Below are 23,935 nucleotides of genomic sequence, written 5' to 3'. Positions count from 1 at the left end.
TAAAAAGGACCAAATACAATCTAAAATATCAGCCTCATAAACTGCCAGTCTATTAAGAATTAAATGATATTTTAAAAATTCATGAGAAAGTGAGTTTTTGTTATACTGACATGTAGAGGACAGGATTAGTACCGGTCTTCACAGAGATGTTTTAGCTAAGTTCCAGAATAGTTGTGTTCAAGATCTATGGCTTACACACTGCACAGAAGCACTTATATGAAAAACCTACTTGGCAGATAAAAAGGAACATGCACATAAATCAAGTCCTAACTTATGTTATTATAGTTCTGCATTATCTGATACTGCAGCTACGTGTGGCTTTGGAGCACTTGCAATGTGGCTAATGTGACTGAGAAAGTGAATTTTTGATTTAAATTAAAATCTGAAGCAGTATAAAATATTTCTCCATTAAATGCAATTTTATTGTTTTGCTAGAACATTTCAACTTTAACCACTGAATACTTAGCATCCAAATTGAGATGTGCTACTAAATATAAAATACAAACTGGATTTCGAAGACTCAGTAAAAAAAAATAAACTACATCGTGGATTTTTTATACTGATGGGATGTTGAAATATACTGTTTTGGATACATCATATAAAATAAAGTATTACTGAAATCAATTTCGTATGTTTCTTTCTAGCTTTTCAATGTGACTATAAAAACTGTTTTAATTACATCTGTGGATCATATTGTATTTCTATCAGACAGTGTCATCATAGTTACTTCTTAACTTAGAGGAACCCACAGAAAAGAAATTAGAAACTAAATATAAAGTCTATATAATTATATGTATTTACTTATGTTTAGAAATTTCCTTCCAGGACACTATTACCTATGGCTGTTTCTGAGAAGAGTCTTATTATTATTTTGAAAGATTCTATTTGTTTGAGACAGAGAGAGAACCCAAGTGGTTGGCGGAGCAGCAGAGGGAGAGGGCGAAGCAGACTCCCTGCCGAGCAGGGAGCCCGATGTGGGGCTCGATCCCAGGACCCAAGATCATGACCTGAGCTGAAGGCAGAGGCTTCACTGGCTGAGCCACCTGGGCACCTCACTGAGAAGAGCTTTAAAGGAAGACAAGGCAGAACAGGAGATACTCACTTTTTATTTCATGAAGTTTTGAGAAATTACTTTTTTTTCCTGAAGAGCTAATTAATGATTTAAAATCCTCAAGAAACGGATTTGTAATAGAAAATAAAATCACAGACCTGTTAGCCATGTGTAGCGAAGCATCTAAAAGTTCAGTCTTAAAAACAATTCCCCAAGGGCGCCTGGGTGGCTCAGTTGGTTAAGCGACTGCCTTCAGCTCAGGTCATGATCCTGGAGTCCCGGGATCGAGCCCCACATCGGGCTCCCTGCTCAGCAGGGAGTCTGCTTCTCCCTCTCCCGCTCCCCCGTCTTGTGCTCTCTCTCTCTCTCTCTCTCTCTCAAAAACAATTCCCCAAGACCACATACAAGGCAGTGAGAATAGCCCCTTTATCAATGCCTGCTCAGATCGGTGGGGTTACAACTAGTCCATGGTTTGCTTCTGGCATAGGGTACAGTCTGTTTTTTATACGTTACTTTGCAGATATCTCAGCTCATGTGTTTTCTGGGAGTATTTCACTTTTCTCTCAACATTATTACTTATGGCTGGCATATGTATTAATAATCAGCCAAACAATTATTTTTAGGCAATTTTCAAAATTGTGGACATATTCTTAACACAGCTCTAAGGGTAAATTAGCAGCCAAAAGCTAAAAATAACCACCCAAGCACTTGAACATATGAACTGCTGCTGCCATGTCTACATGTTGGGCAGGATCTGGTGGGATGGGTGAAAACAAACGGAGATGATGGGCTGGTCTGAGCAAGTGCTGGTGGGCCATGTACCCCAACTGGGCTACTGCAGGCAGCTGTAACCAAAAGACGAAAACATTTATTGAAGGCCCAACTGTGGGGTTAACTAATCAATCAGTGCCTAAGATGGTAGTTTTAGGCATAGGCTTAGAAGCTCACTGAGAAGCTCCAAGCAAGAGACAAGGGGAGAGGTAACAAGCACCGTAAAGTGGCAGACAGTGTGGAAGATTCCCAGTCAGACACCCTGAATCCCTAGACATAGTCGCATACTGAGTACACACAATAATATATTTATATCTTCTACAAAGCATAGTGTACAAAGGTATAGCACAAATGGTTTGAAGTTAATCTGGGAGCCAAAAACACTGGGTCCTACAAAGTGATACTCAGGGCCTCTATCAATAGAGGAAAAAGGGATACCAACAGCCCAGTGCCAGGCAGCACAGTGCTGCTACTGAATGCTAGCTGGAGCGCACTAAAAAACCACTTATCGAGGGGAACGCGATTTTTCACCCCCCCTTTTTTGTTAAAGCTACAGATTAGTGCAGATGCTGATGGGGAGAGGTAGGGATGAGAGCACTGCAGAAGAACATCTACATTTTCCTGATGGATCCATGCCCAAAAGGAGCATGTAAAATTGCTTTTAGTAGTATTTTATTTGATATATCCCAAACAGTATCTTTCAACATGTTAGTAATATAAAAAAATTAATGACACAGTTTACCCTTTTTTGGTTTATGTCTTCAAAATCTAGATGTATGCCTGCATATACATCAGATCTGAATATTCAGTCAGAATCCATGGGAGCGAAAGCCAAGAATCTGCGTTTTTAATAAGCTCCCCAGGTACTTCTATGATCAGGCATGTTTAAGACTCACTTTGCTAACAAGTAAGTTTATTATTCTTTTACCTACTTCCTTCCCAGGGCTATCAGTCTCTCTCCCGCCCCCTCAACTTTTGGTGAATGTTGTAAAGCCCATAGAAACAGTCCATCAAGAAAGCATAAGATACTTAATAGAATATATGGGCATATTTGTATTACAGTTTGCACAAGTTGTAACATTTCAGTTAGGACTACTATCAATTCTATATTCATATGCTATCTTTACTGACTGTATTTAGCATAATTTGTGCCATAGAACTATATAATTAGCTTACTAAAATGTGGTCAAGTAAAAAACTCTATTACTTTAGAAGAACCCCAAATGTGTTACCAGTACCCACAGGTGTACTCAGTAAGATATGCATACACTTACTATGTATTTATTATATTAGCTGCAATTTTATCTGTATCATGCAGATAAACCTTCATTTTATAAGCTTAGAAAGCTAAATAATCAGACAATGCAATAATTTTTCTAAACTGATCTCAGAAAATTCCTTTGTAGGCAGCTAAGAAGACACCAAAATTCAATATACGTAAGTTTGTACCTGAAATACTTTAGTCAGAAAAGACCTTTTCTGTATTTATTTTTAAAGATGTTATTTGTCAGAGAGAGAGCACAAGCAGCGGGGAGCAGGAGAGGGAGAAACAGGCTCAGCAGGACTCGATCCCAGGACCCTGGGATCATGACCAGAGCTGAAGGCAGACGCGTAAACCCAGCCACCCAGACATCCCGCCTTTTCTCTTTTTAAAACAAGAAATAAGACTGTCACTTTACTGAGATAAGACTACCCTCTTTATTTGGGCTACAGCTATACTGTAGAAATTTTTAATGAGCAGGATATAAACACAGCATTTACATAACAGTATTTTTGAAAAGTGCTTTACTGTTAAGTTTCTAGAAACTACACAAAACCTGAAGTTCATAAATCTATGGTCTATGCTATAACTGAGCTGTATAATAAATAATAAACCTCATCAATAAAATCTAACAGACCTCCTCATCCAATAGAAAAGCTGTATTACTGATGCTACGAAAGAAAATAAGACCATTTACTTGTTAGTTTTCCCAGTCTGTGCAAGGCAAAGCTTCCTCTTCATCCTCTGACTCAGGGGACGCTTCTTTGATTCTTCTAAGAGCTTCATGGATGCTTCGTGTTAGAGGGTCTGTGTCAGGCAGAAGTGTGAAGGATTCTCTCAGAACTTCCTTCTGTACCTTCTTCAATTTTACCCCTTTCCTGATTTGTGCCAAGATATTATTACTATCATCTTCATCAGGAAAAGGAGGTAGAGTTCGCTGTTCAACCTTTTTCAGATGAAAACTACCACGCTTCAAGGAAGCTAGCACCTCATCCATGGGTGAGCTCACTTTACAAATGAAAGAGAAAAATGACAGTTAGGATCATGATTAGAGTCCAGCTGGCAACCTCTAGACTTTAGGACTGTGTTAGCCAAGAACACTGAAAACAATATGGACCATGAAGTTTGGACTGAAGGTTTCCCAGAAACACATGGGATCCCAATTATGCTTGCACAAACAAACAAACAAAGCCACAACACCCAGACTCCAATTCCAAGTTATTATTTCTATCATTTCCCATGTGAGAGAAGCAAGCAGACTGGGAGCTGGAAGGTGCTCTCTGGGAATATAATGGGTGAGACTCCCAAAGGATTTCCACAATGTACCAGCTCAATCTAAATTCAGACAGCAATTGAGTTACAAATGTAATTTTAAAGAACTAATTTTGATTCACTACGGTGATTTCTTCTTTTTTTAAAGAGGTTTTTTTATTATTAAGTAAACTTTGTCCCCAACGGGGGGCTCAAACTCATGCCCCTGAGGATCAAGAGTTGCAAGCTCTAACGACTGAGCCAGCCAGGTGCGCTGACTACAGTGACTGTTCTGTTTTTTTTCCATTTAGTTGTTTTACATATAAAATTCTACTCCAGTTATGGTAAGAAGTGTTTTACAGTATGGTCTCTCAGATTAAAATTTAATATGCACATTGTTTTATATAATATTCTCCCAATGAAAGCTATGGACCAGGATTATTCTGTTCTTTTCAAAAACAGCTTTATTAAGGCTTATCGGACATGCAATAAATTGTATATGTTACTCCCCATCCTTCCTTTTTTTTTTTTTTTAAGATTTTATTTATTTATTTGACAGAGAGAGACACAGCGAGAGAGGGAACACAAGCAGGGGGAGCGGGCTTCCCACTGAGCAGGGAGCCTGATGCGGGGCTCCATCCCAGGACCCCGGGGCCATGACCTGAGCCGAAGGCAGACACCCAATACTGAGCCACCCAGGCGTCCCCTTCCTTGCTTGTTTGTACAAAGAGTACACCAAGGCCCTCCGTAAATGTGTGACCACATGTTACATGGTCCTGCCAACGTCATCCTAGTGTGACAGTCCTGCCCAGCTGGCTTACCTTCTCTGGTGTGAGTACCTTCCTTGTATTTCCTAGGTTTGAAATCAGATTTTATTTTAAACACAGAAGGAACCACTTCCTACGTATTACCAGAGAGACCAAGTATCACTTCAAAATATGTAGTTTTTAAAACATCCGTAGGAGCTCAAGAAGGTACACATTCCTGTGCCTATACCCATTTGCTGATGGGGGCTGGGAGGATTTCCGCCAAGCCGGGACGTGAAAACCTGTCTGCTGTCGAATAAAGTCCCCACATTAAGCGTTCTAAGCTCTGTAGGGCGCGATGAGGCAGAAAGGCCTTTGCGCGGCTCACGTCACCCGGCGGAGGGGCGGGAGCGGGAGGCGTCCGCGGAGCCTACCTCTCCTCCTCTGCAGAGCTTCGGCAGTCTTCCGGAGCCGCTTCCGGGCACTGACCAGCTGGCTACTGTCAAAGAGCTGCGCGGGCGGCGCGCTCGCGGCCTCCGCGGCCCTCGGCTCGCTCCCCTCTCTTCCCTCTCTTCCGGGCTGACCTTTCTCCGGGGGCTCCAGGGAGTGGTCCTCGGCGACAGGCAGCGGGGGCGGCGGGGGGGGAGGGGGAGGGGGCGGCGGGGGGGGAGGGGGGGTTGGAGGAAGAGGTGGGGGGAGTGGCGCTATGGTAACAGAACCCGGTTCGAGGTCAGTATTATTCCAACGTGGAAGAGACACCGCGGGCGGCAGTTCAGAGGTAACACCACCGGGAGGTAATGAAGTGGCTTCAAGTTGTGCTAATGAACTGTCTTCAAGTTGTACGAGGCTCTGGGCTTCTGTTTCCTGCAATGACGCGAGCTTCCCTCTTCCCTCCTCCACCCTTTCACTTTTCTCTTCTACCTGGAGCGCTCCTGGCAGAGAGGCACACTGGTCCTCACAGGGCACGGGACTGGCTGTGCTTCTTCTTCTTGCGTGAGCCAGGCGCAGTCTGGTTGATTTAAGTATGACTTGGCCAGGGTACCTCTAAAAAACCAGAAGGTATTGTAACTGGTCAAATTACATTAAAACAATGTATCAACAAATGGCTATTTTCTCCTTCAGATGGAAGATGTTATTTTGGAGCTTTTGTGATTTTTCAGGGAAAGTTCTTTAATAAAGTCAAACAGAAGACTACAATACCACAGCATAATACCTTTCGACAATTATCACTGAACTCTATTTGCTTATCAAATCCTTTATCAAGGCCCTGGTCCTCTTGTCCACTTAAGAAGCCAACTGTTCAGAATTACCATAGGATTTAAAGATTTTTAACGACTGAAATTACTAATTTTAATGACAAAACAGCAAGACAAAATACAAAACATAAATGATACTGATACATAGAAAGCTATGAAACTATTAGCTTCTTACATGTATTTTCAAATGCTTACAGATAAAAAATTAAAAATTAATGTTCTTTTTAAAAACGTTTCTTGGGGGGCACCTGGGTGGCTCAGTTGGTTAGGTGGCTGCCTTTTGGCTCAGGTAATGACCCCGGGGGTCCTGGGATCAAGCCCCACCTTGGGCTCCCCCTCAGCTGGGGGTCTGCTTCTCCCTCTATCTCCCTGTCAAATAAATAAATAAAATCTTTTTAAAAAATTAAAAAATAAAACGTTTCTTGGTATTTAAAAAAACTCTCAAAACAATATATACATTTTTATGATGGAAGGAGAGGGAATAAAATTTTTAGTACTAATATACACAACTCTTGTTCTATCTTTTACTACAGTAAAACCTAACATTAATGGATTTGGTGAACAACATTTACTTAACACAAGGCTTATCCTTGTCAGCACAGACCGTGGAAGTAAGACTCCTGAGCACCTCCACAACTAGAACCATTCAGCTTAAACACAGTTTCAAGGAAATGTCTGGCTGCTGTGATACTGGCGTCCAGGTTCATGGGTGGTTAGCCTGGCAAGAGAACTGCCAAACCATTTCTCATGCAGCTTGATCCACTCTAATTCTGGCAGGATCACTTCCATAGATTGTTCCCATAGGTTACTGTATGTGCTATTAATAACAAGTTGATGCCTGAAATGGACTGGATAGTCAGTTGTGAATTAATTTTATAAAACTAAAATACATACATACATACATACATACATAAAAATCAAAAAAAAAAAAAAAAAAAAAGAATCCCGGTTTGCCAGAGGCCCTGACCATTCCTCTTCCACTACTGAAGTGGTAGGCCAACGGCACGAGGGTATTAATGTGGTACACAAATGGAAGAAAGGTATGGGGTGCCTGGGTGGTGCAGCAGTCAGTTAAGTGACCGACTCTTGGTTTCAGCTCAGGTCATGATCTCATGATCTCAGGGTCGTGAAATCAAGCCCCGTGTCAGGCTCCACGCTCCATGCACAGAGTCTGCTTAAGACTCTCCTCCTCCTCCTGCCCCTGCCCCCACTCTCTCTCTCTCTAATGATATATCTTTAAAACACACACACACACACACAGAAGAAAGGTAGCCCGGTAATCAAACATTAATTTAAAAAATTATTTTAATATTTTATTTATTTGTTTATTTGAGAGAAGAGAGAGGAGAGAATCTAGAGTATACTCTGCCAAGTGCAGAGCCAGACATGGGCTTGATGTCTCAATCCTGAGATCATGACCCGAGAGAAAATTAAGAGTCAGATGATTAACCAAATTAGCCACCCAGGTACCCCTAAAATAATTCTTTTTTTGGCTTTATTTAAATTCAAGGTTGTTAACAAATAGTATATTATTATTTTTAGGGTAGAACTGTGACTCATCAGTTGCATAGAACACGCAATGCTCATTACCTTATTGTCCATCAACCCATCAGCCCATCCCCCCAATAATTATTTTCTAAATTATAAAGGAAAACCTAAGTTTTTCTCATAATCTTCCAATAGGACTGTATATGTAGCTATATGTAGCTGTTTAAAAAAGCAATGAAAACTAAATTGATCATACTTTTATTACCTGTTTAAAAGTTCGAAGTCTATCCAGTGTTCTTTGTCTCTCCTGGCTAACCCAAGCACTTTTTCTTTCTTCTTCGTCATGTAATTTTTCTCTCTTCTGGTAAAAAATTAATAGTAATTCCATTATGATGTGTCTCATTTTTTTTTATTATTAGGGGGGGGGGGGGGGGAGAGTTCTCTCAATAAGTAAAATGGGTAACTCCAAAGAATGATTCATTAAACAAAGTGTTTCATGGCATGAAACTACTAGTTTTTAATAGAAATCATAGTTTTAAAATTTACAATGATATGCTGACAAAAACAATACTGTTTCTTTTTTTGCATTTACCCGCAATTAAAGATGTTTACTCTGAAAAGTAAAATCAAATCTTCTCTAGATTAAAAAATGTTCCATCTTCGAGGTTCTGGCTTAAACAGTTTAAATATAAAATACTTGTAGCTGCTCTATTCTGCAAAATCAAACAGTTCACCTTAAAAATAAAATCAGCAGCCACCTGGCCAATAGTTTATAGATACTGCACAATCATTCAAACAATATAACCAGCAGTTAGGAAAAAAAAATATTTCTCGCAGTATACATGAATCATTTGGTTTAATATCACACCTTGAAACTGAGAGTTATCTGTACAGAAATTTAAAAATTTCCCTATGTTAATGCTAACTGGTAGTAACTGTGGAAAACAGTTTATATGTCTGGAGTATGAAGGCTCCTCAAAAAATTAAAAATAGAATTACCTTATGATCCAGTAATTCCACTACTAGGTATTTACCTAAAGAATATGGAAACACTAATTGGAAAAGATATATGCACTCCTATGTTTACTGCAGCATTATTTACCATAGCCAAATTATGGAAGCAGCCCAAGTGTCCATCTATAGATAAATGAATAAAGAAGCTTTGGCATATGTAAAACAGAATATTGCTCAGCCATAAAAATAATGAAAACTTGCCATCTGCAATAACATGGATGGACCTAGAGAGTATAATGCTAAGTGATATAAGTCAGAGAAAGACAAATACCATACGATTTCACTCACATGTGGAATTTAAGAAACAAATCAGTAAAGGAAAAAAGAGACAAACCAAGAAATAGATTCTTAACTATAGAGAATAAACAGATCATTGCCAGAGGGTAGGTGGGTGGGAGGAAAAGGTGAAAGACGTGATGGGGATTAAGAGTACATGTTTCATGATATGCACTGAGTAATGTAAATTGTTAAACAATTACTATTATACACGTGAAACAAATAGAACACTGTATGTTAACTATACTGGAATTTAAAAAAATTCCTTATGCTGCTGAATCACCTAAAAGGTATCTAATTAAATCTGATTTCACAGAACAAGAATTAAATGAAAAGGCTATGGCTTTATTTCCTGCTTTGTTTTAAAAACTAGGAGATACCTCCTACAAGATCAATTAATTTCGTGTGAAGAGGACCGTGGTCTCCAGTGTGTCATTAACTTGTCTCTCTTCCATTTGTCCTTTTCAAATTCAATCTTCCATTATTCTCTTACTCTATTACCTCTCTTCTTTCCCACCAGCTTTTCCCTGACAATTTCTAGTGAGAGTTACTGCTTCATTTGTCTTGGATGATTATATTGAAATCTAAAGGATGATTTGAATCTTCAGGCTGAAAGTGAACATCGAGTTTCAGGAAACCCTGATGCACAATGATCACCTGGTAAAGTTACTAGACTTCCACAACAAAGACTCTTTATGAGTATCCATGCAGAAAACTCAAGTCTGATGGAGGATGGGTGGAGGGAGGGGAAACCTCAGGCCTCTCATTGCAACATTCAAAGCTACAAGAAAGTGTAACAATGACTCCAAATTTTGATGGAGAGAAAATATGACAGTATGACCTAGACAAATTTTCTCTTAGGAAATGCCAGAACATAGAATATATGGTAACCATGAAACTTTCCTAAATGGTACCTCAATGAAATCTAGCTCTAAGATGAATCAAAATAAACTCAGGAAGAGGAGTTGTGATAATCTATTTTGGTGGTTTTTTCTTCATAGTTTTTTTTCTGTATTGCTTTATTCTTTTGTAATGATCATTTGTCTTTTTATAAACACAGTAGGTTTTTAAAAATGAGTTAGAATGGTTGAGAAGCATTTTTGCAAGCCACTAATTAAAACTGCTTTTAATAGAAGAATTTTTAAAGTAGCAGTAAAGAAAAAGTTTAGAATATGCTTTTTTAAATCTGGTAAGTGATCAAAATTTATACACATCAGGATACTCAATTATTCAGGGAAAAAACCAACTTGCTTATAGATAGTAAAACAAAATTAGAAAATATAAGAGCAAGGAAACTTTTTAAGATCATGTAATAAAAAAGGATGGCATGTTAAAATACCATCTAAGAGAGTAATATGTTAGGGTAAAAGCAGCTGAAAATAAAGAAATTCCATTCTTCCATCAAACACACCAATTACCTGTCAGCCAGACCCTATAGTAAGCCCTAGGAAAGCAGAAGGGATGTGTATGTGGTGCTGAGGAAGAATAGGCATGTTAAATAGACCTGGAGGTTTAGCTGTCAAGCACCAAGTAAGAAACGGACCCTCCTGGAGGTGCAGGTGGTGAAAAAGAGGAAAACTCCCAGAAGAGAGCACAAGCAGTAATCTCTTGGACAACAGCCTTAGCAACATTTTTCTAGACAGGTCTCTTCAGGCAAAGGAAACAAAAGCAAAAATCAAGTACTGGAACTACACCAATATAAAAAACTTTGGCACAGTGAAGGAAACCATCAGCAAAATGAAAAGACAACCCGCTGAATGGAAGAAGGTATTTGCAAATGATATGTCCAGAAAGGCATTAAATCTGAAATACATAAAGAACTTACACAACTCAATACCAAAGAAAATAATAATAATCTACTTTAAAATGGGCAGAGGATTTTTCCAAAGATATGCAAATGGCCAACAGACACATGAAAAAATGCTCAACATCACTAATCGTTGGGGAAATGAAAATCAAAACCACAATGACATTATCACCTTACACCTGTCAGAATGGCTAGAATGAAAAAGACAAGAAATAACAAGTGTTGGCAAGGACGTGGACAAAAAGAAGCCTCGTGCACTGTTGGCAGGAGGGTAAACTGGGGAAGCCACTGTGGACAACAGTATGGAGGTTCCTCAAAAAAACTAAAAACAGAAATATCCCATGATATAGTAATTCCACTTTTGGGTATTTACCCAAAGAATACAAAAACATTAATTCAAAAAGATATATGCACCCCTATGTTTGTTGCAGCATTATTCACAATAGCCAAAATATGTAAGCAACCAAAGTGTCCATCAAAAGATGAGTGGAGATGGATATGTACAATGGAGTATTACGCAGCCATAAAAAGAATGAGATCTTGCCATCTGTAACAACACGGATGGACCTAGGGGGTATTATGCCAAGTGAAGTAAATCAGACAAATGTTTTATGATCTCACGCACATGTGGCATTTAAAAAACAAAATAAACAAAAAAAAAGCAGAAAAAGACCCATCAGCACAAAGAACAAACTTGTGGTTTCCAGAGGGAAGGGAGATGGGCAGATGGGAAAAAGTGCCTGGAGGGCAATGGAAGGTGCCAGCTTCCAGCTATGCAATGAGAACTCACGGGGATAAAAGGTGCAGCTCAGGGAATGCAGTCAGTGGTACTGTCACAGTGCTGTGTGGTGACAGGCGGGAGCTGCACTGGCGGTGAGGACAGCACTATGTAGAGAACTGTCACATCAGTAACTGTACACCCGAAACTGAAACTAACACACCATTGTGTGTCAACTACACTTCAATTTTAAAATATCTTCTGTTAGAAAAGAAACTATTATGAACAACAAACTAGCTAAGAGACTACATCTTAACTGTTCAACACTACAAGAGATTGTAATTAAGTGATACCATAGAGATGTTAGCAATGGCAATCATACTGCAAATGGAATGTATCAAATCAATATGCTCCATCTTAAATTTGCACAATGTTGTATGGAAAATACATCTCAAAAAAAAAACTGTCAAAAAATGATTTTTAAAAAACCACTGTAACCAAAATAATCTTAAAACTTCTGATCAGTTTTCATAAACTACACCTTAAAATTATTGTTTGTATTTTTTTTTTTTTTTGACAGAGAGAGACACAGTGAGAGAGGGAACACAAGCAGGGGGAGTGGAAGAGGGAGAAGCAGGCTCCTGGCTGAGCAGGGAGCCTGATGCAGGACTCCCTCCCAGGACCCTGGGATCAGGACCTGAGCCGAAGGCAGATGCTTAACGACTGAGCCACCCAAGCGCCCCTGTTTGTACTTTCTTGAAGTGAAACCCATCAGTTATGAATGTGGTTAATAAAACAAGAATGCACTTTTTAATGGGAAAACTGACTTGTGTCCCCACCACCATTTCCTTCTCTTACTCAATTTGTCTCTGAGCTTAGAAAAAAAAAGTAGCTTTACATTTTCTTTATTCTGTTTCAGAGGTTTACTATCAAATATTAAAATAAACTTCCTTAGTCTTAAATATTTAATTTGCAAGGATTTCCAGAAGAAATTTTTGAGACAATAATGTTAATATCTAGGAATGCGCATTTTAAACCACCCAAGAGATTTTAATAAAGGTGGTTTAAAACTAGCTTTGAAAAACAATGATTTGGGGCACCTGGGTGGCTTAATCAGTTAAGCATCTGTCTTCGGCTTAGGTCATGATCCCAGGTCCTGGGAGCGAGTCCTGCGTTGGGCTCCCTGCTCGGCGGGGAGCCTGTTTCTCCCTCTCCCTCTGCCTGCTGCTCCCCACTGCTTGTACTCTCTCTCTGCCAAATAAATAAAATCTTAAAAAAAAAAAAAAAAAAAGGAAAAAAGAAAAACAAGGATTTATTTTAATGTAAGCCAACTTGCCTTTTCCTACAGTTATGCATGTTAAAGAAAAGGAGATGGTTAGTGGGCTCATTCTCCCCCACTTAGCATTCCACCCAAAGCTGGTATTTGGCAGAATTAAAAGGCAGATGACATTTATCTTTGAGATCTCCTCAAGTATCAGTTTCCTCATTTTTACTCTTCTTTGCCCTAAGAAACTCTTGGAGAAAGGATTTCATAGTCATTCTAAAAAACTAATTAGGGGTGCCTGGTGGCTCCGTCGGTTGTGTCTGCCTTTGGCTCAGGTCATGATCCCAGGGAGCATCGGGCTCCCTGCTCTGTGGGGAGCCTGCTTCTCCCACTCCCTCTGCCTGCTGCTCCCCGATTGTGCTGTCAAATAAATGAAAATCTAAAAAACAAAAAACCAACAGTTGCTACATCTACCAAAGTAGTGGCAAAATCGTCATGAAGTAAGTAACGTCTAGGCATGGATCTCCACAGCAATTTGATAGCACAGGTATGGCGGCTGATAGGAGGCATTCTTATTTGCCTGTTTGGCTGGTCCATTATCTACCCTTTACAAGTCAGTTTCCGATCTATGAAAAGCACAATGAAAAATGAAAGTGCAAGAATTAATTTTGCTATTTCTAGTTTCTTGGAGAATGATGAATCCTACAACTTATGGGTAGTTTGGCTACTTTTATGTGTTTAAAATCAAGAGTAAGGGGCAACTTTAACTAATATGTGCCAAAATGAGCTTAAGGGATTAATACAGAAAAACTTAAGCCATTTGGCCTTTAGGGTGACAAACACTATATAAGCACATACAGTGATATGGTCATGTCAGCATTTCTACTATTTAATGAAATTTAAAATTCTTGGTTGAGTAATCTAAGACACGAGTGTCTGAAAAGACTACTATCAGGATAATACACTGCAGACATAATGAGGTGTAGCGATGCTGGGCGTAGAAGATTTCTAATGCAATTTTTTTAAAAAGTGAACTAATGATCTCAGTAAATCAGAGAGAGTAAGTTCCTCACCTTGATAAGGAATATCTACCAAAAACCCTATAGCTAAGCATGGTAGTTAATGGTCAGAAACTAGAAGCCGGGCGCCTGGGTGGCTCAGTCATTAAGCGGCTGCCTTCGGCTCAGGTCATAATCCCAGAGTCCTAGGATCGAGCCCCACATCGGGCTCCCTGCTCGGCGGGAAGCCTGCTTCTCCCTCTCCCACTCCCCCTGCTTGTGTTCCTGCTCTCGCTGTCTCTGTCAAATAAATAAATAAAATCTTTAAAAAAAAAAGAACAGAAACTAGAAGACTTCTTGTTAAGAGCAGAAGACAAAGCTGTCCCCTCTCACCATTCCTTCTTACTTATTAGCATCATACTGAAAGCCCTAGCTACTGGAAAAAGTGGAGTAAGTAAAAGGTGTACAGACTGGGATAGAAGAAATACACCTGTCTTCATTTGCAGATGACAAGACTGTTCAGGTAGAAAACCTAAAAGAACCAACAGAAAAAGAAAGCTCCTGGACTAATGAGTGGATTATAGCTCTGCTGCAGGATACAAGGTTGACACAGAAAAGCCAAATGCTTTCTAATGGACCAGCAACGAACATCTCAAAGTTGTTTTTTTGTTTTTTTGTTTTTTTAAGATTTATTTATTTATTTATTTGACAGAGAGAGACACAGCGAGAGAGGGAACACAAGCAGGGGGAGTGGGAGAGGGAGAAGCAGGCTTCCCGCTGAGCAGGGAGCCCGATGCGGGGCTCGATCCCAGGACCCTGGGATCATGACCTGAGCCGAAGGCAGACGCTTAACGACTGAGCCACCCAGGCGCCCCTCAAAGTTTAACTCTTTACATAAGACCTATATGAGGCCAACTATAAAACTTACAGAAGAAATCAAAAAAGATCTTAAAAAATGGAGAGCTAATTCCTTGTTTACAGACAGGAAGACACAATATTGAGGTGTCCATTATTCCGAAACTTAACCTATAAATATGATGTAATCCTAGCCAAAATTTCAGTTGCTTATTTTGTGCTTACTGACTAGCTTTGGAGCGGCGAAAGACCTAGATCAATATGACAACACAGAGTACAAAATTGACCCAAATATATTTAATCAACTGATCTTTAAAAGAAGAGCAAAGGCAATCCAATGGAGAAATGACAGTTTTTGTTTTTGTTTTAAAGAAATGGTGTTGGAACAACTACACATTCACATTTAAAAAGAAGTTTAGCTACAGACCCTATACCCTTCACATACATTAACTCAAAACAGATCACAGACTTAGATGTAAAATAAATTATAAAGCTCCCAAAATATAACATAGGAGAAAATATAGATGACCCTGGGTTTGGAGAGGACTTTTTAGATACAGCACCAAAAGTACAACTCATGAAAGAAAGAAGTGATAAGCTGGCCTTCATTAACATTAAAATTAAAATTAAAAATACCCCATTCTGCAAGATATGCTGTCAAGAGAATGAAAAGACAAGCCACAATATGCTTTTTAAAAACCCTGATAAAGGACTTTATCCAGAATAAAGAATTCTTAAAACTCAATAAAAAGAAAACAAACAATCCAATTAAAAAAACAGAAAAAGATCTGTACATAACCTCAGCAAAGAAGATATACAGATGACAAGAAAGCATTATGAAAAGATGCTCATTATCATACACCACTAGGGAACTGCAACCTAAACATTCATCAGATACCACCACATTCCTAATTAGAATGGCTAAAATATAAAACACTGACAATACCAAATGCTGGCAAGGATATGGAGCAATAGGAACTCTCATTCATTGTTGGTAGCAATGCAAAGTGCTACAGCCACTCTGGTAGACAGTTTCGCAGTTTGCTACAAAATTAAATCAACTCTTACCTTATAATCCAGCAATCGTGCTCCTTGGTATTTACCCAAGAGATGAAAACTTATGTGCACACAAAAACCTGTATGAATGTTTATAGCAACTTTATTTATAAGTGCCAAAACATAGGAGCAACCAACATGTCTCAGTAGGTGAACTGATAAATAAACTGTGGTGTACCCAGACAATGGAATATTATCTGGCACTAGAAAGAAATAAACTATCAAGCCATGAAAATGCATGGAGAAAAAAAAAGGAAAGAAAATGGAGGAATCTTAAATGCATATTACTGAGTTATGTCAATCAGAAAAGGCTACATACTGTATGATTCCAATTAAACATTCTAGAAAAGGCAAGACTGTGGAGACAGTAAAAAGATCAATGGTTGCCAGGGGTGTGAAGAGAGAGGGGGATGAATACATAGAACACAGGACATTCTCAGGGTGGTGAAAATGTTCTGTATGATATTATAATGGTGGATTCATATCCTATCACTACACATTTGTCAAAACCAATAGAACACACAGCACCAAGAATGAACTCTAAACTATGGACTTTGGGTGATACCAATGTATCAACGTTGATTCACTGACTGTAACAAAGGTACAACACCGTGGTTGGAAGGAGAAGCTGTGCATGTGTGGAAGTATATAGGAACTGTCTATGTTATCTAGTCAATTTGTCTAAAACTGTTCTAAATAATAATGTATGTATATATATGCATACATATTGAACTACATACATTCCTACATACATATATATGGAATTAATGCTAACATCTAGTTATTCACATTTTCTTATTCTCTATTCATTTTGAGACATGTAAAAATCAGTTTTCTTCTAAGTCTCCACAAGTCCAAACTTACTAGTTGTACTGTGTGATGGGTTCTATATTCATCTTCACTCCGAAGGCGCTGTTGGAACTTTTCATTGTGTTTTGCAATACAAATTTCCTATAAATACATAAAATGTGTTTTAATGTAAGTGAAACCTGAAAGACTCGGAACACCACACCAGAGTTTATTTAATTGGGTTTTAGTTTTAATCTTAACATGTACCTACATAGGGCACCTGGGTGGCTCAGTTGTTAAGCATCTGCCTTCGGCTCAGGTCCTGATCCCAGGGTCCTGGGATCGAGCCCCGCATCGGGCTCCCTGCTCAGCGGGAGGCCTGCTTCTCCCTCTCCCACTCCCCCTGCTTGTGTTCCCTCTTTCACTCTCTCTGTTAAATAAATAAAAATCTTAAAAAAAACTTAAAACAAAAACATGGGGGCGCCTGGGTGGCTCAGTTGGTTAAGCGACTGCCTTCAGCTCAGGTCATGATCCTGGAGTCCCGGGATCGAGTCCCGCATCGGGCTCCCTGCTCGGCGGGGAGTCTGCTTCTCCCTCTGACCCTCCCCCCTCTCATGTGCTCTCTCTCATTCTCTCTCTCTCAAATAAATAAATAAAATCTTTAAAAAAAACAAAAACATGTACCTACAATAGCAAAACACCAAGTAGGCCACGTTTGGTTTCTCATCTGAAGTACTGAAGCAGCAGAAACCAAATCATTAGGATCTAAAAAAATATTAACTTCTCTAGAACGTCTCTTTTCCAAACTTTTTTTTTTTTTTTTTTGGACGGGGAGGGATACAGCAAGATAAGAGTGGACGAGGGTATCCTTAGATAATCTCAAAGCTCTCTTTAAGCTCTGAAGTCTGTGGCCAAAAGATTCTAAGTCTTATTGTACTCTTTAAACTAGTCTGAGTAAAAAAGGATATACAACTCTTGGCTGAAAGTGTATTCTAAACTCTGATGGGTTAAAGAACATGGTTTTGCTTGGAGTGGCTTAAATAGTATTATGAAATCTGTACCTTATGGTCAGAGATTGAGTGAAAAGGGACCTTAAAGATAAAAAAGTCAGAATGACCAAAAAAAAAAAATATATATATATATATATGAATGCTTATTCTAATCACATGAAAATAAAAACAATAATAAACTAGGAAATACGTGCCTCTTTACAAAATAATGCACTATCATCTGGCAACATTTAATGGCACCACGCTACGTCTTTTTCCCTCGGTCTTCCTAGAGAAGTCCTCCAGATAAAAAGATGGCCATTAGTTTCCAACACTCTCAAAACTATACCAAAAGATCACTCTTCTAACCAGAGAAAGTGATATTATGAATGACCTTTTAAGCCAGTGAACTACATTGTAAAGCAACTGTGTTGGTCTTTTTCACCAACACTGGGTTGACTCTATTGCCTAACAAGTACAGATCCTGAAATTAAACTGTTCAGGGCAGTCTCCAGGGGGATACCAAAAGTAGTATTATATATAAGTAACATGATATGGTGGTACAATGACTCAGGCTTCTAAATCACACGGACCTAAGACAGATTCCTACCATTGCACAGTAACTAGCTGCTTTTCTCTGGGTGATTTATTTAACTACGAGGAGCCTTAGTTCCCTTGATTACAAAATGAGCATATAGGTCTCAAGTCCCTTATTTTCAGATTTTAGAAAGGTGGTATGTTGCATACACACTACCCAGTAACTCCGGCAGGATCTGAAAGAGCGCCCTAAAAGTAATACTAACATTTTTGCAGTGAAATATATGAATAGTCAAATTAAATGGGACTATGAGATGGACAACTTCCTCTCAGCTCAGGTCTGGGCTTGTCACCAAACCAAGTATGAGAACGCTTTTGACTTTTGGAGCTTTCTCGGCTTTAGGCAAAAGATTATTATCTCATTTGACTAGTGGTTTCATTAAAGAAGATAAAAAATGCATAAAGAATAATGTTGTTTCTATTATTCTTCTTAAAAAGTCCAATCACAAAGCGCAGACTTCAAATCCTCATGGCATAGCCAGACACCATCTTTGTTTTTTCAAGAGGAGAAGCAGGACATGATTTTCTTAGTCAAAACTACCCTTGGGTATGCAATTCTACTGTGGATATTGGATAAACCAAGCACCCTGTGACTGTGGGCATGATGACATGGAGACAAGGATTATAGGACGATGTCACATGGAGAGGTGTGTTTTTATCTTTTGTATCATACAGTTGATCTTCTCGTTGTCTTTCTTTTTAGGACTTAGTGTTTCTAGTTTTCTCTCTTTCTACCCATCTTTTGTCATTACTTCCTCCCCCTGCACACCTGCCACCCCAGATGGTAGGCTTGGAGGGACAGGGGTAAGGATGGGACAGGACAAGACCACTGAGGGCCCCTGATTCTGTGTGATGTGATGGGTTGCAGCAGATCTGAGGCTGCTGGTATAAACAGGCAGATTCTCTGGGGGTGGCTTTCCCTACCTCAGATTTAGATTAATATATATATATAATTCCTTCAAGATTGAGGTCAGAACCAAGACTTCATTTAGAACAGCACTGGTCTCCTTAAATAATAAGGAGCCAGGAATTGCATTACATGGGATCCTGCAGTCATGCCCTTTAGCAGAGTCACCTTCAGGGTAAACAGGACATTATCACTGGCTGTTCTAATGTGTTTAACAGGGCAGCTCTCGGAAAACTATAAAATGTTAATATAATGGCTCGAGTACTGAGAAGAGGTAACTCTCACTTAGTTTTAAAACAAATATTAGTGACAAACCAGGTTAGAATTAGATATGGGTCAAGGACTAAGTAACGACTAAAAGCAGGATTTAAAATTAAGGCTGTCTATTCAATAAATACCTATTATACCTTTTTATTTCTGAGGTAGGCTTTCTTGGCTGAAACCCGTCCACGTCTTGCTTCTAGCTGGCGTGCTTTCTGCTGAAGTTTCTGTAGCTCTTCTCTCTGTAAGTACACAGATGCTGCCATCTCTTCCTTCTCCAGCATGGCCTCCATGCTTTCGTAAGTGTCATAGTATACCACTTCATCTCTCTTTTCTAGAACAAAACAGCAACAAGGGGTAGTGGTTAAGAGCATGGGCTATGGAGCCAGACAGAACATGGTTCTAATCCACTTACTGGTTCTGTAACCTCAGGCAACACCCCCCCCCCGTCCTTATTTTTTCATTAGGACTCAGTATGATCCTATATGTCTTTAATTTTCTTTTTTTTTCTTTCAGTAAGCTCTATACCCAAGCATGGGGCTTGTATTCATGACCTCTTGAGCTTCTTTGTAAAATAGTGATTATTGGGAAATACACCTTCTAGGGTGAGTGTGTATAGGAAGTGCTTAGCAGTGTCTGGCATGCAGTTAAGTGCTCAATAAATGTTAAGTATCATCCCCAAAACTCAAAAATTTTCTGGCTGAAACAACCTAACAAAAGTAAGCATTTTACATAAGTAATACATAGTTGCATTGCTGAGTCTACCTAATGACTTCAGTTTAGGAGCTCCTCTAAAAGGTTTTATGTTAAGACTTTTTTAGTCTCAAAAGTTTCAAGAAACATAGCTGACAAATACATATATTTTCTCTATGTTTTCAATTTTTTCTGGCTTTCGTGGTTGAATGCACACCGTACCCGATATAAGTCTTTTGATGCTTTCCAGTTGGGCTGTCAATAATAACTCTTCACACTTCAGGATTTCTAACTGTACCTCATACAACTGAAGTTGCAGATCATAATAATCAGCTTCTAATTGATCCAATCGGGCTATGGCTTCTGTACCACCCTGCAAACTCTGCATCTGTGTGAAAATAAAATAAAATAAAAATAAAATAAAAATATTTCTAGCTGGTGGGGACAAGAAAAAAAAAAATCAAGTTAGGATTAGAAATGAATACTAATCATACAGCATAAATCCATGAATCAACTGTTCCAAGAAAAAAACTTAGAGGAAAGAAGTAAAGATGTTTTAAAAGAAAAATAGTAATAATTGAGACATAATACAATTTTGGAAATAACTAGGCAAACATGGTAAATTAACTTATATTACAGATCATCTTTAGAATCCATTATTCTAATTATTATGATATAAATATTAAAAGTATCCTTTCTTCTCAAAAGTAGATGTGCTAAGTTATTCAGTTTTCTTTTCCATATATGAAAGAGATTTATATATGGATGAGTAAGATTAAGCCATACTGGGATAGTTACAACCAAGGGATAAAAGTCTGGTTTGCCTACACATCCAGAGATGTGTTGTGCTCTATGGTCACAGCCTGGCTAGGTTCTGGAATCTGGTGAGTGGGGAGCAAGGAGAGTGGGTGTGAGGAGAACATGACAAAACAGATTTTCTAGAAATCCCTGCAGTCTACTGATAATGATAACTATTAGTATCTTTAAGTAATGCACTCAGGATCCTATATCCACCCTAATGTGGGACTCAAGATTTCCAAGCATGTCTCATGAAGTGGTAGTTGGTCAGGCATGAGGTTTGCTTGGTTGCTCAATCGGGTTTTGGTCCTGAAAAGACAGGGAGAAGAGATTTTGCCAGGCATTAGCAGGAAATTACTATCAGCAAAGTATGCTTCAGGTATTAGTCCCCAACCCCATTATTTCCATGAATTCCTACTTGGCTCTATGGAGAAAGGTGGCGGTAAGAAGGAGCTGACAGAATGGCCAGCAGTCTGTGAAGTACAAGCATGTGAGAGAGTAAAGCATCCTCCCAGAACATTTCTTCTAAGAATATAGTGCTACCACTCTGGCAGTTTAAAGATTCATGCTTAGAAACTCCAGGGGCCCCCTGGCCCAGGTACCAGTGTGCCCTGGGGGAACTAGCAACATTGGTGAGGAGGCCCTGGCCTCAACTGGCACCCCAGTAAGTGACTACCACAAGGGTGGAGGAGGAACAGAGGAAAAAGGGAAATGTTTTGGGAGCTCATGGGAGGGGTCATCTGGGGATCCCAGAATACTAAGGAGATAGTTGGCTGGTACTCTTGGGACAGCTGTGACAGCAAAGACAGTTCTTATGGCTGCAAAATAATCCTGTCTGTCTAGTGAGGTTGGCGAAACATGCTAGCACATAGAGTATGTTTTAAACAAGAGTCCAGCCTTTCCTTTACATTCTACTCAACACAGTCTTACCTAAAGACTAGAATATATATATATATATATATTTTTAGCACATAATTTCAAGTTCCTTTTAAACTGCAAAGCAACATGGGGCGCCTGGGTGGCTCAGTAGGTTAAACATCTGCCTTCAGCTCAAGTCATGATCTTGGGTCCTGAGACTGAGCCCTGAATGAGGCTCCCCGCTCAGCAGGAGTCTGCTTCTCCCTCTCCCTCTGCTCCTCCCCCCAGTCATGCGTGCACACGGCGCTCTAATAAATAAATAAAATCTTAACAACAACAAAAAAGACCTGCAAAGCAATAGTTGGGCTGTGATCTAAATGTCCAATGGTACACATTTAAAAATAATCAGGTTAATTAAATACAATGTTATTTAATAAATGTTATAAAAATATTATATTTAATGAATTAGAAGCCAGAGATTCTGCTGCATTAGGAAGTATTTTATGACTGACCGACAGTAAGTATAGAACCACAAAAGGGTTTCATTATAGTGGCTTGTAGAGAATGTTGACAAAATGAAATCCTGCTGTTTTTGAAAATAGGAATCTAAGTTGTGATTCTTTCCTCAGACTCCCAGTCTCACTTTAAATTACTAACAACCCTTTGCATACTGTCTTGGGTCTCTTATCCAGCTTTGGAGACTACAGCTCCAGAATCCATAATCCTGTTATCCACACCACACTTTCTGTGCGCACCGCATACAAACACGTGAAATATGTAATTTTAGAAGCTTTATTTTCCAGGGAATTATAATCAGTTAAGATAAAACCTTAACATGCATTGGTCTAAAAACCTTCTTGTAAGATCAGTTCCAGTGACAATATCCGGGTAGAGATCCAGGCTGTTAGTTCCACCTTCACTATCTTTAGTTCTCTCCAGCTGGAAAGAACCATTTATGTGCCATGTTCGTAACACTGTGCTAAAGCTTCCCCTAGCACTAAGTTTGACTCTCTTGTCTAATACTTAGGCTAAGGAAAAAAGTTGAGAGCCCCCTGCTGACGTACCTTTACACAGTCAGTCAGTATCAAGTATCAGACTGAGAAAGGACGGGGTGTTTCCTTACAAGAAGTGACCTCACCCCCACCTTTCTGGTTTACTGAGTTCTATTCAAAGCAAGGGACTCCAGAGGTGGATCTGCCATGGCGAGGTTCAAAAAGGACAAAACCTCATCAGAGGCAGAAATGCAGACTAAGGATCTGTTGAATCCCAACCTCTGAGAAAACAAACAATAGGGCAGCGGTGGGCATCAGGGTAAGTAAAAGGGTTGTAAGGACTCAGGAGAGAGGACTTTTATGGGATAACCTAAGGAGAAAGGGATTAAGAGACAAATCAGGGAAATCTGGAAGGACAAAACTGTCTTCTGAGGTTATTTAAACTTTAACAGTGAGGCAAAATCCCCAGTGAAAGACATGCAGAGATATGGGAAGGCTATGCTGTACCAAATCTCTTCCCTATATTAGCTATAATTTCCAGACTGATTTTTTCCTGGCACCTACTTCAGCTGACAGCCACAGAACTAAGGGAATGGGAATCCAGAGTGAAAGGACTACTATTTCTGGACAATGGAGCAGTGCAGAGAAAGTAGGTGCCATAGTTGGGGCACCTTTTTTATGCCCGAGGTCACTGCTTCCCTGGTCAAGAAGGAAGCCTAGAAAGTAGGTTAAGTGCTCAAAGGAGACAACAGAATGCCAATAAAAACTCTGCTACCCTGAAATTTTACTTAGCTCAACTTTTACCTTCTGAAAAAACAAACAAAAAAATATATATATCTAGTTATTATTTGCGAGAAAGCATGCATGCACGCAAGAGAGGGTGAGAGCACATGAGCCAGGGGAGGGGCAGAGGAGGAGAGCAAGAGAGAGAATCCCAGGCAGACTCCCCACTGAGTGCGAGCCTGACAAGAGCTTGGTCCCACAAACCCAAGATCACGACCCAAGTCAAAACCAAAAGTTGGGCACTCAACTGACTGAGTCACCCAGGCGCCCCCTGAATAAACAAACTTTTGCTATCAGGATATCAAGACCCCAAAACAAACTGCCTTCCCACTGTGACCCAGCGATAATTCCAGCAACGTTGGAGCCTGACCCAATTCTCCCAATTCCTACAAGAATGGCCTTTCCACTAGACAGAAGAAGGGAGGAGCATTCTATTAAGTATAAAAAAGGAAATAA

The 23,935-nt window shown here is 39.4% G+C and overlaps 1 protein-coding gene across 1 annotated transcript in view; it reads right to left on the bottom strand.

The window, feature by feature from the left end:
* Nucleotides 1–23,935, bottom strand: part of JMY (junction mediating and regulatory protein, p53 cofactor) — a 93,091-nt gene that overhangs the window by 1,220 nt on the left and 67,936 nt on the right. The window contains exons 5-10 of the mRNA XM_035014728.1: nt 20,271–20,436; nt 19,502–19,689; nt 16,677–16,763; nt 8,090–8,185; nt 5,515–6,124; nt 3,781–4,091 (exon numbers count right to left, since the gene is read on the bottom strand). Coding sequence (XP_034870619.1) covers nt 3,784–4,091; nt 5,515–6,124; nt 8,090–8,185; nt 16,677–16,763; nt 19,502–19,689; nt 20,271–20,436 — 1,455 coding nt within the window. The 3' untranslated portion in view covers nt 3,781–3,783. The remainder of the gene's footprint in view (nt 1–3,780; nt 4,092–5,514; nt 6,125–8,089; nt 8,186–16,676; nt 16,764–19,501; nt 19,690–20,270; nt 20,437–23,935) is intronic.

This window comes from Mirounga leonina, unplaced genomic scaffold (assembly GCF_011800145.1).
Source record: "Mirounga leonina isolate KUSES-001 unplaced genomic scaffold, KU_Mleo_1.0 Mir_168, whole genome shotgun sequence".
In the NCBI taxonomy this organism is placed as follows: domain Eukaryota; kingdom Metazoa; phylum Chordata; class Mammalia; order Carnivora; family Phocidae; genus Mirounga; species Mirounga leonina.
This window is presented reverse-complemented; position numbering and strand designations above follow the sequence as displayed.